Source organism: Schistocerca piceifrons, chromosome 2, assembly GCF_021461385.2.
Source record: "Schistocerca piceifrons isolate TAMUIC-IGC-003096 chromosome 2, iqSchPice1.1, whole genome shotgun sequence".
NCBI classification, from domain to species: domain Eukaryota; kingdom Metazoa; phylum Arthropoda; class Insecta; order Orthoptera; family Acrididae; genus Schistocerca; species Schistocerca piceifrons.
In genome coordinates this window covers 564,001,106-564,016,769 of record NC_060139.1, presented here as the reverse complement: position 1 = coordinate 564,016,769, position 15,664 = coordinate 564,001,106, and the positions used below count along the sequence as shown (strand labels likewise).

The window sequence follows — 15,664 nt, the reverse complement described above, 5'->3', positions numbered from 1 at the left end:
CAACGTCAACCTCTTGGAGAAAAATTCGGACGAGGCACTGCTGTCTACATTAGGTAAATGACTTCATTTTGCACCAACATCTACAGTGCCAGTTTTAATAAATTTTATGACTGGTGTTGAAGCATCCATACAGTGTCTTTCTTTGAAGACTGCACCAGAAGTGAAACTTGTCGTGCTCTTTTAAAAGCTCCTTAACGCCATAACTTAATGTCCACAGAAATGGCTGCACTATGGAATCTCTGAGAGGATCCTGACATAGTGGTTCTGAAAGCTGATAAAGATAATGCAACAGTACTGTTACTTCATAGTGAGTATGTTGATAAATGTATGATTGATTAAGCAATTATACCTATGGTAAGATTGGATCCTACACAAGTGCAATGGAATACTTCTGCGCTTCTGAATTTTTCCTCATTACCTCATGGGACCATCAAGAGGTTAATAATTGATAATAAGTTTCAGGTGGACATCACCGCTTTGTTTTGGTGTTATCGTTCATTAAGCTATTTCATGTTCAACCATGAATACTTTGGGCAGACTTATGGTATGAGCACAGATAGCCCACTGCCTCCCCTGGTGGTCAACCATTTTCTGTATAAAGATGTTGAAAATAGAGGGCTTCAATCAGTGGCCCTTAAAACAACTATATTTTGGAGGTATGTCAATTATAACATTCACAGTGTCGAGTCATGGAAAAAATAAATTAATGGAGTTTTTCCATTACCTCAATTCCATACATAGGAACATCCAGATCACTATGAAAATAGAGAAAAATGGTTGTCTGCTTCTCCTGGATGTTTTGTTTTAATGGATAAAAATTAGGACATTTGGTTTCTCGTAAGCCTACACATAATGACTTGTATTTACTATCATCAAGTTGTCATCACCTGTCACAAACTATGAGTGTCCCTACACCACTTGCACACAGAGCTCACACAGTCTCAGATGCAAGTAGTTTTTCTAAGAGCTTGCCCACCTAAAGACGGTGTTCAAGGAAAACAGATATTCTGTCCAGCAGATTAACAGGGCCCTACCAGTTTTAATCAAGAACCAGGGAATTGATAAAAAATAGGTCATACCAACAATGTCTTTAGCTTTTCATAATTTTGCTGCAACATTTCGTTTAGGAAGCCAAAAATCTTCCATAATTTTCAAGTGAATGTTGTTTGATGCCCACCATCTAAGACTGTCAGTGTGCTGGGATCAGTAAAGCACAATTTACTTTTGTGGAAGGCTGGAATTTACAAAACGCCTTGCCAGTATGGTATGGCTTACGTAGGCCACAAAAGGCACTCAGGGAAGAGTACTGCACTGAACACCTCTTGCCTTTTGCAACCGAGCAAGTCTTCTAATTGTCAAACACTACATTTCCACTGGACATTCAGTGGAGTATGATCAAACAATAATTTTGGTAATAGCACATCTTTTTGGGTCTCTATTATTAAAGGATCCAAGGAAACATGGTGTTGGAAAATCTGATGAACCATGACAGCATCTATCAGGCATGTAAAGCATGGAATCCTACCACCTCCATGATATTTGGCAGCTGAGGTGAGCTGCAATGCTAAGGACCACTGAGTTCCGTGGTTCCACCAACGAGGGTGGTGCCACCAGATTGTGTGGTCTGTCTGTCAATTTGGTTTGGCTGCACGCCCAAAACACCAACAGCATGCTCTACTTGTGGAATAGAGGACGTTTTCGTCAGTCTTTGATGTGTCAGCTGAAGATGGTAGGTACCCAATCAAAATATCAAGGAATGTAATAGGTAATGACAAACTAAAAAGCACAAAATTTCTTCAAACACTCAATTCACCAGGAAAAATTTTAAAGTTTAAGCTGGGTTCTAAGTCAGAGAACCTATTCTGTATGCTCGGACCTTCATTAACAGTCTGCAGTGAGGCACTGTGCCAAACAGTTTCCAGAAATAAACTTTGCCTGTTGCCCTTTATCTATGATTCACAGGATATCGTGTGACAAAAGGGCAAGCTGAGTTCCACTAGAGCAATGGACAGAACTTTTCTGTCTCAAAGAAATTTATTATATTCCAACTTAGAATATGTGGAAGAATTGTAAGTCAGTTCTTTCACCATTTTTATATGGGACTCACCAGCTCTTTTTTCCCGCCAATTGGGTCTTTGTGCTAAGCAAGAGATTTGTGATACACACAAGTGAAGTAATGGCCAATGCCAAGGAACACTCTCACCCGAACTGGGGTTCCATCACAAGCTGGTGACTTATTTGTTTTCAACTCTTTCAGTTGTTTCCCAATGTCAGGGATGCCTATTTCTTTGTCCTCCATATGGGAATCTGTGATAGGGTCAAATAATGAGATGTTTGTATAATTCTTCTGCATGAGTGATTTTTAAACACAAAATTTGAAACTTAAAACTTTTCCTTTGCTGTCTGGTTGATGAGAGACTGAATAGAAGTCTACGACCCACTTAGATATTCAAAATCATGTGACTGTGGTGCTGCAGGTAATGCTAAGGTACACTAAAAAACCAAAAGCTACAAAAAATGAAAACTATTATAAAAAATGAGCCCAGCTGTCTTTTACAAAAACATCTGCATTACCAAAGTCGTTAAAAACACATACGCAAGTAACCCTTTTCTAACAGTGCTGGCAATCGATTTATACATCAAGATGACATTAATGTTTATACAGCTTGCCTGTCCTAACAAGATGTAGGCGACATTTCTTGGTCTGCAAGCCTACCAAATTTATCAAAAATTACATGTTGAACAAAAGAGTAAGATGACAGTTATCCACAAGCAATCTTTCAGAAACATGCTAGATGATGTGATGGTTCTGTTGCAGGGAGAACTGTGAAATTTAAATTTTTTAATTAGTCAGTGATGGAATGTTCATCACTCATCTCTAGTACAACTAATCAAGTGGGTTTTAGGGTGCTGAAATTCTTGAATGGGATAAAAAACAAAAGAAGAAGTAAAGATAACTACTCAACATATAGCAGCTAAACTGAAATGCAATACTGGGATAATGAAGTAAGCTTAGAACATCTCATAATGCATACAAATTGTTCAGTCTCATTAATATGACCCCTGTCAAAAGCCTGAATAATAACCTGGGGCGCAAAAAGTAAGTCAGCGAGGTTCTGGAAGGTACTGACAGCGATGTGGGGACATGTTGACTCCAGTGCCGTGGATAATTGCACTAGGTTTCTCGGTTGAGCACCCACAGTGCGAAGAACAGTCTGATCGAACCACACACAAGCACTCCTCCTGGTAGATGCCATCTTATATAGTAAAAGCAAACTGCATGTAGGGGTGGGCCTGGTCCTCAGTGATAGACACATATACGTGTTGATCCACTGTGTCTTCCAAAATGATGAGCTCACCGAGGGAATGCTAGGAAAACAGTTCCCAGGCCATAACTCTCTTCATCCAGCCTGGGCCGTTCCGACGATCCTTGCAGGGTGTTTATTCTCAAAACATGATTCAACTGAAAAGGCCATCTGTTGCCATTCAGTGGACGACTAGTTGTTCTTCACTGCTCATGAACAGCAGTGAGCCTACTTGCATGAATCAGGCACCTGCTGCGGGTGCCCACATACAGCGATGTTAACTGAACAGTCACCGAGGGAACACTTCTGGTAGTTCCTTGGTTTGTTTGAGTGGTAAGTTCCTCAACAATTGCACATATATCCACCTGCACATATCTCTGCAGCCATCATTCACCCCTGTCATCTACAGCCCATGGTGCACCACAGTTGCTCTGTCACTGATGTTGGATAGGGCCATTTTGCCATGTATGGTATACATTAATTATGGCAGCATGGGAACAGTTTACAAACTTCACCATTTCAGAAATGTATCCACACTTGGCCCAAAAGCCAGTGATCACGCCCTTTGGATGGCAGATAAATCACACTGTTTCTGTATTACAACAACAACTGCGCTGTTTTCTGCATACCCTGATACACTTTATATACCCTCCACTGCTAGTGCTATACATGCCATCTGTGAGGGGTTATTGCATGCTGACATTGAGCATAGGCGGTGGTGTCATTAATGTGACTGGACCATGTATAATTCTCTCTGAAGTCTGATCCTTCATCTTTGTCTACCCTCATCTGTGTTTGTGTTTTTTATATTAGTTAGCTCCAAAGAAAGACAGTGTTCAAAAGATCAGCAACAATGTCAATATTTTTTATGTGCCTGTTGAACACTCAACATCTCAACTACATGGCAGTGGTTAGTCTTAGTGCTCCCATTACTATTGCTGAGTTGGCATAAGTACATCTCTGACAGTTGCAATGGGCTGGGTGCAACAGCTTCATGGGGCTACCTCGACTAGTAAGTAATATGATTTTGTAAATGTATTTACGGCAACATCTCAGTGTTATCACAGCTCTGTAGACTGCAGTTATTTTCACCTGCACTTATTAGCACTTCGCAGTTGAAAGCTGGCAACAGTACTGCAGGCTGTCAGGGGCTTCTTACACTGTCTCAACTATAGTGTGCTTTAGTTCATACTAAACTCTGTGTTTGCAGATTTACAAAAAAATCATTTAATTTTTGTGGACCATATCATTATTGATTTTTAGTATATTATACAAGCTTATAATTATTGCTTTATACAAATATACAGTACTGACGTAAGAGGTGGCCTTTTCTATGTTTATCATTATGAAAAGGAATGTTGCTACTCACCATATAGCACAGATGCTGAGTTGCAGACACGCCCAACAAAAAGACTGCCACAAATAAAGCTTTTGGTCAGCGCGACCTGCGTCATAAATAGATGACAGAGTCACACACACACACACACACACACACACACACACACACACACACACACACATGACTGCAGTCTCAGGCAACTGTAGCCACACTGCAAGCAGCAGCACCAGCGCATGATAGGGGTGGTGACTGAGTGGTGGTAAGGAGGAGGGAGGGGCAGGGAGGGGGAAGGATAGTATGGTGGGAGTGGCAGACAGTGTACTGCTGCAGGTTAGATAGAGGGCAGGGAACAAGGTGAGGACACCCTATCCATATTCCTCTAGAACCTCAACAACTTCTCCCCCATCTGCTTTACCTGGTCCCACTTAAACCCAACAAGCCACCTTCCTAGATGTTGACCTCCACCTCAAAGATGGCTACATCAGTACCTCCGTCCGTATCAAACCTACTCACCACCAGCAATACCTCCACTTTGACAGCTGCCACACATTCCATACCAAGACAGTGACAAGCAGCCGCTCTCAAAATATACTGAGGGTCTCACTGAAATGTTTGCAAATCGTAACTATCCTCCCAACCTATGAACAAAAATAAATCTCCTGTGCCTTATCTGTCCCACCTTCCACAACTTCCTGAAGTCCCACTGTCCAGCCTCAGAGGAACATTGCTGTTATAACTCAGTACCACCCATGACCAGAGCAACTGACTTACATTCTTCACCAGGGTTTGACTACCTCTCATCATGCCCTGAAATGAGAAATGTCCAGTCCACTATCCTTCCCACCCATCCCACAGTGATATTCCACTGTCCACCAAAACTACACAATATACTCATCCATCCCTACACAACCCATGCTTCCAACCCCTTACCTCATGGCTCATACCCCTGTGATAGACCTAGATGCAAGACCTGTCCCAGACAGCCTCCCACCACCACCTACTGCAGTGTGGTCGCAAACATCACCTATCCCATCAAAGGCAGGGCTACCTGTGAAACCAGTCATGTGATCTACAAGCTAAACTGCAACTACTGTGCTGCAATCTATGTGAGCATTACAACTAACAAGCTGTCTGTCTGCATGTATGGCCACCAACAAACTGTGGCCAAGAAACAAATGGACTGCCCTATTGCTGAGAACGCTGCCAAACATGACATCCTTCATTTCAATGACCGCTTCACAGCCTGTGCCATATGGATCCCTCCTAGCACAACACCAGCTTTTCTGAATTGTGCAGGTGGGAACTTTCCCTGCAATACATCCTACCTTCCCGTATCCCACCTGGCCTCAACCTTTGTTAATCATTGTCCTCACCCATTCAGCCCCTTCCCTGTTCCCACTCCAGAACTACACAGCCCACATTCCACCATTGCACCTAGTCTTTCTACTTCTCTCCTTCACCCCCCCCCCCTCCCCCACCACCCTGCCTCCCCATCTCTCCCCTGCCCTCCGTCTAACTGGCAGCACCTTACTACCCACCACCCCTACACTACTATCCCTCCCCTGCCCCACCCCAGCCTCCTCCTTACCCTCACCAAATTGCCACTCTCATCATGCACTGGTGCTGTTGCTCACAGTGTGGCTACAGTTGCCTAAGGCTGCAGTTGTATGTGTGTGTGTGTGTGTGTTTGTGTTTGTCATCTATTTTTGATGAAGACCTTACTGGTGGAAAGCTTTATTTGTGGCAGAATTTTTGTGTACCTACCTGCGACTCAGCATCTCTGCTATATGGTGAGTAGCAACTTTCCTTTTCATAATATTGTTACATTCCATCCTGGATTTTCCATTGTTTGATTATATTCCTTTATATTTAAGTACTGATGTCATTATTCACAACTTACCGAAATAATGGCTATGCACAGAAAGTAGAAATTTGCTATGCGGCGGAACTGCTCAAACAAGTTTTTTGGAAGGAAGTTCCATGGAGAGTACTGCAACAAATAGGAAAAGAATGTAAGTCACATATATATCTTCATTATTAAACTGTAAAGATGCAACTTTACCATTATTATTGTTACAAAGCAAGAAGTTACAGATATAAAACACGTTTGTCATAACTTTCTAGCAAGTGTATTTCTGGTTGTGGTTGGAGTCTTTTATCAATTGATTTGACAATGCACCTTGTAAATTTCTTCTGAAGCAGGTAATGGAGAAAGCAAGTGCCGCCCAACAAGAGGACTGGTGTGAAGGGACCAGTTCCTACATCCCTCTTGCAGTGCAGCTACTAACTATGCTTTGTGCCTTATACCAAGCACCCTCTCTCACTGTGATTGATGAGCTTTCTATTCTATCAATAAATGCTTAAAAGGAAGAAAAAACTGCTTTCACACTAATTATAACACAAACAGGTCAGCCGTAACATGGTGAAATTAAAAGTGAAATTCAACAATGCCTACCACATTGTGAATGCACATAGTACTAGTAGCCTGATCAGAAGCTAGATCCAAATGGGATTAAGCCTTTCAGCTTCTGCACAATCAAAACAAAGGAGCTAAACATTGTAGAAACAGTTTACAAATCGTAATTTGGATGCTGTCAAGACATTTCATGAACAATTTCAACAGTGTATTTTTTTATATAAAAGAAATAAGATGTCAAGACTTTAGCAGATTGAAAACTGCATGGTAATGAAGATATTTATAAAATGAAAAGGAAGCAATGTTGATTTCATAGTTACAGTGTAGCTGTTTGGTCTCTATCTTCCATCATTACTTTATGTCAATTATTTAAATCAGACAAATTTTTTGCAGCTTGGATATAAGCAAGCACAACCAGTCTCGGCACAAACAAGCCCACCAGGAACTGACTGACTGCTGCGTCATCCTCTGCTGATGGTGTCATTTGGATGTAATTAGGAGGGGTGGTGACAGCACACAGCTCTCCCAACAACTGTCAGTTTAGCAGACCGGGTGCTGCTACTAAGTAGCTCCTCAACTGGTGCTACGTGGCTGGGTACACCCTGTTCCAGTCCTCTCACCGAGTAAAATCCCTGGCAGTACTGGAAATTGAACCCAAGCCCTCTGCCTGGTAGGCAGCCATGCTGACCACTCAGCTATAGATACAGCCAGCTAGGATACGGGCTTGCATAATTACTGCAACCATCATTACAGAGATAATCAGCACAGGGATTAATGTAAATTTTAAATTATTCCATATGTATGATACTGGTGAAGGCATTGCAGCTACTGCTATCACTTTCTCAGTATGTGCCTTAGAACAGATGGTGCAGGGATACCAAGTCAGACACCGCAAATCATTGTAGGACTGCATCGGAGATTTAACAATAGTACCCAATGCAATGTGCAGATGAATGAAAGTTCCTAGTCTTATGATATCAGTAAACAGACTAGATGCATCAGTCTACACTGACATAGAATAGCAATGTGCCAAAACATTAACATACAAGGACATGTACTATTAGTAATACTTAAATGGAGCAGGCATTAAAAAGAAATCTAACCATGAATATCTTTTTCAAAATAGATTACAGTTGTTGCAACACTGATTACAATGTACAGAGAAATAGTCAGTCCTACCCCAACTCATACAAATTGTTAAAGTACAACATAAAGTATTACATGTGTGCTCTCGTGCAATGAAGACAGTGCCCATCAATTCATTTCTGGTGGAGGTATTAAATCTGCCATAATTTTTATGCCATAGATACCTACCTGCTACTGGATGAAGAAGGAACTTCCACCAACAGTACAAGAATATATTGAAATTAAACACCTAATTGATCATTATCATTGATCTGCAGTGCTATTTACATATAATACATGTGAACTTGAAATATGTGATGTTCCTTACATGACAGCAGCCTTTGAAGACTACAGAATCATTATTATGAGCTTGGCTGCAAAAGGAGATTCTGCTACATGTGTCAGTGGAAAGGAAGCTGTGTAGTGCTGGAGTAGGAGCAGGGAAGGGAATAGGTGGGTGATCAACAGGAACTAGTGAAGATTCGGGTAAGAGGGTTATGAGGACATAGGATAGATTGCAGGGAGAGCTCCTATCTGTGCAGTTCAGAAAAGCTGGTGTAGGTAGGAAGGATCTGGATGGCCCATGCCATGAAGCAGTTTCAGCAACTGGGTGGTCCTGCTGTCTCTTGGTCACATTTATTGGTAGCTTTTCATGTAGACAGACAGCTTGTTGGTTGTCATGCCTATGTAGAAAGCAGAACAGTGGTTGCTACTTGGTTTGTTGATCACATGACTGCTTTCACAGGTATCCCTGCCTTTACTGGGATGGGTGATGTCTGTGACTAGACTCAGGTAGGTGGAGCAGCAGTGGGTTGGGAGAAAGGATGTATTAGGGATGGACACAGATATTGCGTAGGTTCGGCGGGCAGTAGAGCAATGGAATACAACAATGGGAGGGGTGCGAATGACAATGGGTAGATACCCACTTCAGAGCACAATAAGGGGTAGTCAAAATCTTGGCAGAGAATGTTATTCAGTTGGTCCAATCCTTTGTGGTACTGAGTCATGAGGGGAGTAGTGCTCCTTTGTGGCCAGATTATGGGAATGTGGGATGTCACTGGAGAGACACAGCATGGGAGGTCATTTCTGTAGAAGGTTGGAAGGGTAATTTAGGTCAGTGAATGCCTCAGGGAGACATTTGCTACATTTGGAGAGGGACTGTTTGTATTAACAAATGCAACGGCCATGGATGGCTAGACTCTATGGAAGGGAGTTTTTGGTATGGAATGGGTGACAGCTGTTGAAGTGGAAGTGTTGCTGGTGATTGATAGGTTTGATATGGATGTAACCATCTCTGAGTTCGAGGTCAACATCAAGGAATGTGGCTTATTCTGTTGAGCAGGACGAAGTGAAGGGAATGGGGGATAAGGTGTTCAGGTTCTGATGGAACATAGACAGGGTTTCCTCACCATTAGTCCAGGTCACGAAGATTTCATCAACAAATCTGAACCAGATACGAGGTTTGGGATTCTAAGTGGTTAGTAAAGATTCCTCTAGATGGGCCATGAGTAGGTTGGCATAGGATGTAGCTATGTGATTGCTCACTGCTGTACCAAGGATTGTTTCAAAGGTGAAGTAATTGTGGGTGAGGATATGCGAGGGTTGAATGAAAAGTAATGCCGCCACCTTCATTAATTGGGTCTGGATGGGAAAATTTTAATAAATCAAACCCATAAATAATCCTTAGAATGTGGTCTTTAATTACCAATATTCATTTTTCCACATAATCACTAGCCAATTGGATATATTTCTGCCAATGATGAACAAGTTTTCTGAAGCTGTCACGGAATAAGTCGACACACTGTTTCCGCAACCACAGTGTCACAGTTCTCTCAACGTCTTCATCAGAAGCATAATGATGTCCCCGCAGATTGTCCTTCATTATCAGGAACAGATGGAAGTCAGACAGTGCTAAATCTTGACTGTACGGAGGAAGCCGTACGATGGTGAGATTCGTTATCTGAAGTTCTGCTGTGGTGACACTTGAAGTGTGTGGCCTGGCACTGTCATGCTGCAGGAAAACGTTTCTCTTTTCCTTTCGGACCCTTGTTAGCCGTCGTTTCAGAGTTCGCAGCATTGTGATGTAATGCTCTGAATTTATTGTTGTTCCATGATCAAGGAAATCAACCTGGATAACACCATCTGCATCCCAGAACACTGTGGCCGTGATTTTTCCATCTGAGGGCTGCGTCTTGAATTTTTTTTTTTGCGGGGCGAGTCTTTGTCAATATTTCATAGACTGACGTTTCGGCTCTGGGTCGTAATGGTGTTTTGTCTCCTGTCATAACTGAATGGAGAAAGGCGTTACCTTCATTCTCATAATGCGAGAGAAGTACCTGGCAAATTTCAAGTCTGTGTGCTATCATTTCTGGAGTCAGCATCCAGGGTACCCATTGTGCACAGATCTTCCAATAACCAAGCAAAGCAATAATGTAATCCACATGTTCTTGTGAATTGCCGATTGTGCTTGCAGTTTCTCTCTGAGTGATACAACAATCGACCTGAATCAATCTGTCAACATTTTGCTTGTGACGTTGCTGGACATCCAACTCTTTGTTTGTTATGCAGGTCAGATGTTCCCACCTCAACATCTTTAAACTTACCCACCCAATGACGCACAGTACTTACATCAACACAATCACTATAAACTGCTTTCATTCTCTGACGAATTTCCATTGGGGTGACACCTTCTGCTGTCAAGATTTCAATGACTGCACGTTGCTTAAATCACATTGACCGACTGTCTGTGGAGGGTTCCATACTTTACACTGTAACAACACAACCGCTCAATGATAAGGATTCCCGCCAACTGGAGCTGTAGAGAAGAGGCTACGGAGCGTGCCAGTACCTGCCGCATACCAATGCTGCCAACTGTGGAAGAGTTACGAAGGTGGAGGCATTACCTTTCAATCAATCCTCGTAATTAGTCATGGTGCCCAGGAAGGAGGTTGCAGGTTTGGTGCCAGTCAGGCTCCAGGAAAGATAGTGTTCACCAGTGGTAAGGCCATGGGCGTTAGGGAAGTTAGTGTAAAAAGCCATCATCAATAGTGATGAGCATTCACTGTTTGGCAACGGAACAGAAACTGTGGAGTTTTTGTGGAGGAAACAGATAGCATATATTAAAGAGAAGGGTAGATTACAAATAAGATATTGAAGGCATTGGTCCATGAGAGCAGAGATTCTCTCAGAGGGGGCACAGTAACTAGCCACAATGGGGCATCCTGAGTGGTTGGGTTTATGGACTTTATGAAGCATGTACAATGTAGGAGTGTTGGGAGTAATACAATGGAGTCACTGTGGCAGGGTTTGTAGATGGGCAAATCTGAGAGGTGGTGCTGTCCTTCCACAGTTCAAAATCATAGTGATGGAGCCTTTGTCTGCACTTATGATTATAAGGTTAGAATCAATTTTTAGGTGGTTGATTGCAGTTCTTTCTGTGGATGTAAGGTTAGTTTCCATGTTGAGGGATTTGGGAAGTGATGGCAGGCAAGGTTTGAGGTTAAGAAATTCTGGGGTGGAGAGGGACCACAGTTGGATGGAGGAGTGAACTAAGTCGGGCAGGGTTCAACATTGGCTTTGCATTCAGTCTGATTAGTAGGATTGGTGGTGAAAAGGTGTTTCCACTGTAGGGTCCCGGAGAAGGATAGAAGACATTTAATAGGTCCATCATGATTGAATTTGGGAATGTGGCAAAAATAAGGCCTTTGGAAAGGAATGGTACTTTTGTGAGAATGAGGTTTTTGGAGGAAAGGTTTTGAGTCTCTTAAGGTTCTGGATTCTGTATGGTAGTGGGAGTGAGTTTTTGAGGGTACGGTAAATGTAGTTTGCTTCTAGTACATAAAATCTTTTTAAAACGAATGTGAACAGTCTAATGAACAGATTTGAAAACATGGCTGAAAATCTAATACAATAAGACAAAAATAATGTATAGCCATTATGATGACAAGAAAACAGTACAAGTCAACAAAGAAATCATAGAACAAAGTCATTACTTTTTTGCTTGAGGCCAGTTGAAGACTAAGACAACACAGACAGGAATAAAAATAAAAGATTAAAAATGGCATGGAGTACCTTGGCAAACACAATGGAGTTTACAAAATATCTCCCACTGTGTCTGAAGTGAATGTTTACAGATCAGTGTGTAGTGATAATTTTGACTTAAAGCAATGAGACATGAACTTATAAGCTGAAAACCAAAGAAAAGTGTGAGTTTCTCTGCAAGCAGTGGAGAGGTACAACTTAGGAATTACTAGGAGAAACATGGAAGTAAATAATAGGATTAGCAAACAGACTGGAACAGAAGACATAATTATGGTTATAATGAGAGTGGATAGGACATGTAGCCAAAGATGGAGCAAGTAAGTCCTTCGCTACATTCCAAGACATACAAATAGGCTGAGATGGGTACATGTCATGACATAAGAAAACACACAGGAGTAATGTGAATGCTTAGAGCTAATGACTGTAATGCATCCGAAAGTCCAGATGAGGGCTTTATATAGCAGTGTTTATCAAATGGCTGTTAGTGCTAATGATGGTAATATATGAGATTATGAGCAGATGAACAATAACAAGATTGTTATATTATGATGGCAAAAATATAAATAAGTGACAAGAAATATGTAGATGGATGGGAATGCAAGTCCAACTGACGACTGACTGTAAGACTTCAGTGGCTTCAGTATTCAACAGTGCGGCAAAATCCCTGCAGTATGCTTTTGAATCACTAATAGCTCGCTCAGAAAAATTACCCTGTGTTTAAGTTAGGCATTTTCGTAACTCTTGTTTGCAATATTAGAATACCGTATCAGGTGAGAACGAGAGCATTTTATGCTTTCCGTCGGGTCACCTAAGAATCGTGAGGTAGTGCTGGATCTTTGCCGAATATTATTTCATTCTCTTCAAAAATTAAATGACATTCGAAGCTATATTGTTTCTTTGCTAGTCCCTTTTTACGTCTGAACTGCAACTGCTCACATCATTGCTGGTTAGTTGGACCGCTGGTTTGCCAGTACTGTCCAAGTTTAATGCACCGGTAAAGCTATTGTCCTGCTTAGTCTATGTGCGTGTAACACAGCATAAAACGTATCCTTATGAGCGTACTTGACTGTACTGGTCACAGCTTGGCTTCCAATGAGATTCAAGCAAACGCAGAAGAATACATGGCGCCGGCCGGAGTGGCCGTGCGGTTCTAGGGGCTACAGTCTGGAACCGCATGACCACTATGGTCGTAGGTTCGAATCCTGCCTCGGGCATGGATGTTTGTGATGTTCTTAGGTTAGTTAGGTGTAAGTAGTTCTAAGTTCTAGGGGACTGATGACCACAGCAGTGAAGTCCCATAGTGCTCAGAGCCATTTGAACCATTTGAATACAGGGCGTAATGTTTACAACAGGTTATTCTTATGATGAACGGAGTACAGCTAAAGAGTGCAGAAATTTTTGATCGGCCTTCTTATTATCTTCAGAATTTTCTTAAGGTATTATAAAAACTGCTGTGTTTTGTACAGTTTTGTTCGTGATCGAGACATACAGATTTGAAGACACTTTAAGTACTTACATGAGATATCAACAGACCCAACACAAGCGGAAAGAAATGTGAGTGACGCTCACCAATTGTCCCCTTCTTTGCAGAACGTTTGCCTGTAACGTACGGTGGAATATTTAATTTTTGCAGTTTATCTGAATATCCCTCACTCTTCATGCTGCGTATCGATGGATGTTTTTTCAGATTCACACATGAAACCTTCTGTATTGACTTCCATCTCTAGCCAAAGTAACAGTGAACGGTCCTTTCAAGTGGGAGACCGTGCTTCTGGATTCAGTGAGCTGTAGGTGTGGCGTGGTACCTAAAAAGAATTGCTGCCTGTTGACGTGTTGTTTCTAGAATCAGAAAAGAAAGCATTGGTGCTACCCAATAACTATCGATTAGATTAGGAGCTTTTTCATTGCTTTCACCTAATACTTCGAGCACCTCCTGAGAAATTTTTCGATTTCTATCGTGTGTCATTAACTTCATTCGATGAACTATGTGAAACACTGAAATAATTCTTTCGGTTGGTGGACACCAAAATGAGGAAGCATAGAGCAATGGAACAGAGGGTGGCTGTTACTCTGAGGTGGATGCACAACAAATTTCTTTGTTGTAAAAACCTACTCGATCGTACTACAAAATAACAGTGAGCAGCAATCGCAATGCGTCAACGAGCCCATACAACGGGCCAGGACACTGTCGCAGAAACAACGAAAAAAGCACGAAAAATTTAAGCGAACTCAAAATGTTCATGATTGGCGATCTTTTACAGAAACTCGAAATTTAGCGTCGACTCCAATGTGAGATGCTTATAATAGTTTCCACGAGACTGAGTCTCGAAACCTGGCACAAAATCCAAGGAGATTATTGTCGTATGTAATGTACGCTGGCGGCAAGACACAATCAATTCACGACAGCAATGTAAATACTATCGATAACAGTGCTACTAAAGCAGAGTTACTAAACACAGCTTTTCCAAATTCCTTCACCAAAGAAGACGAAGTAAATACTTCAAAATTCGGATAAAAAACAACTGCCACCATGAGTAACTTAGAAGTAGATATGCTCGCAGTAGTGAAGCAACGTAAATCTCTTAATGAAAGCAAGTCTTCAGCTCCAGACTGAATACCGATTAGGTCCTTTCAGAGCATGCTGATGCATCTCATATAACCGCCCGCTCCACGAGATATCCATGTTCAAAGACTGGAAAACTGCACAGGTGGCACCAATATTCAAGGAAAGTAGTAGGAGTAATCCACTAAATTACAGGCATGTATCATTAATGTCGATCTGCAGCGGGATTCTGGAACATATATTGTGTTCGAATATTACGAATTATCTCCAAGACAGCGGTCTATTGACACAGTCAACATGAATTTAGAAAACATCGTTCTTCCGAAACATGGCTAGATCTTTACTGACACTAAGTGGTGAGTGCTATTGACAAGGGATTTCAAATTTATCATGTATTTCAAGATTTCCGGAGGGCTTTTGACACTGTAGCTCACAAGCGGCTTGCATTCAAACTGCATGCTTATGGAATGTTATGTGACTGGATTCGTGATTTCCTGCAGAGAGGTCACAGTTCGTAGAAATTGACGAAAAACCATAGAGTAAACCAGAAGTGATTTCTGGTGATCCCGAAGGTGGAGTTATAGGCCCTCTGCTGTTCCTTATCTATATAAACGATTTAGGAGACAATCTGAGTAGCCGTCTCGTTTATCGACTAGTAAAGTCATCAGAAGATCAAACCAAATTGCAAAACGATTTAGAAAAGATATCTGTACGATGGGAAACCAGCAATTGACCCTAAATAATGAAAAGTGAGAGGTCATCCACATGAGTGCTAAAAGGAATGCGTTAAACTTCGGTTAAACGATAATTAGTCAAATCTAGAGACAGTTCATTCAACTAAATACCTTGGAATTACAATTACCAATCTTCATTGG

At 41.6% G+C, this 15,664-nt stretch overlaps 1 protein-coding gene across 1 annotated transcript in view; it reads right to left on the bottom strand.

Annotated features, from left to right (window-relative positions):
- Positions 1–15,664, bottom strand: part of LOC124777471 (phospholipid-transporting ATPase IF-like) — a 442,189-nt gene that overhangs the window by 150,963 nt on the left and 275,562 nt on the right. The window contains exon 4 of the mRNA XM_047252898.1: positions 6,545–6,634. Within this exon, the coding sequence (XP_047108854.1) occupies positions 6,545–6,634 (90 nt within the window). The remainder of the gene's footprint in view (positions 1–6,544; positions 6,635–15,664) is intronic.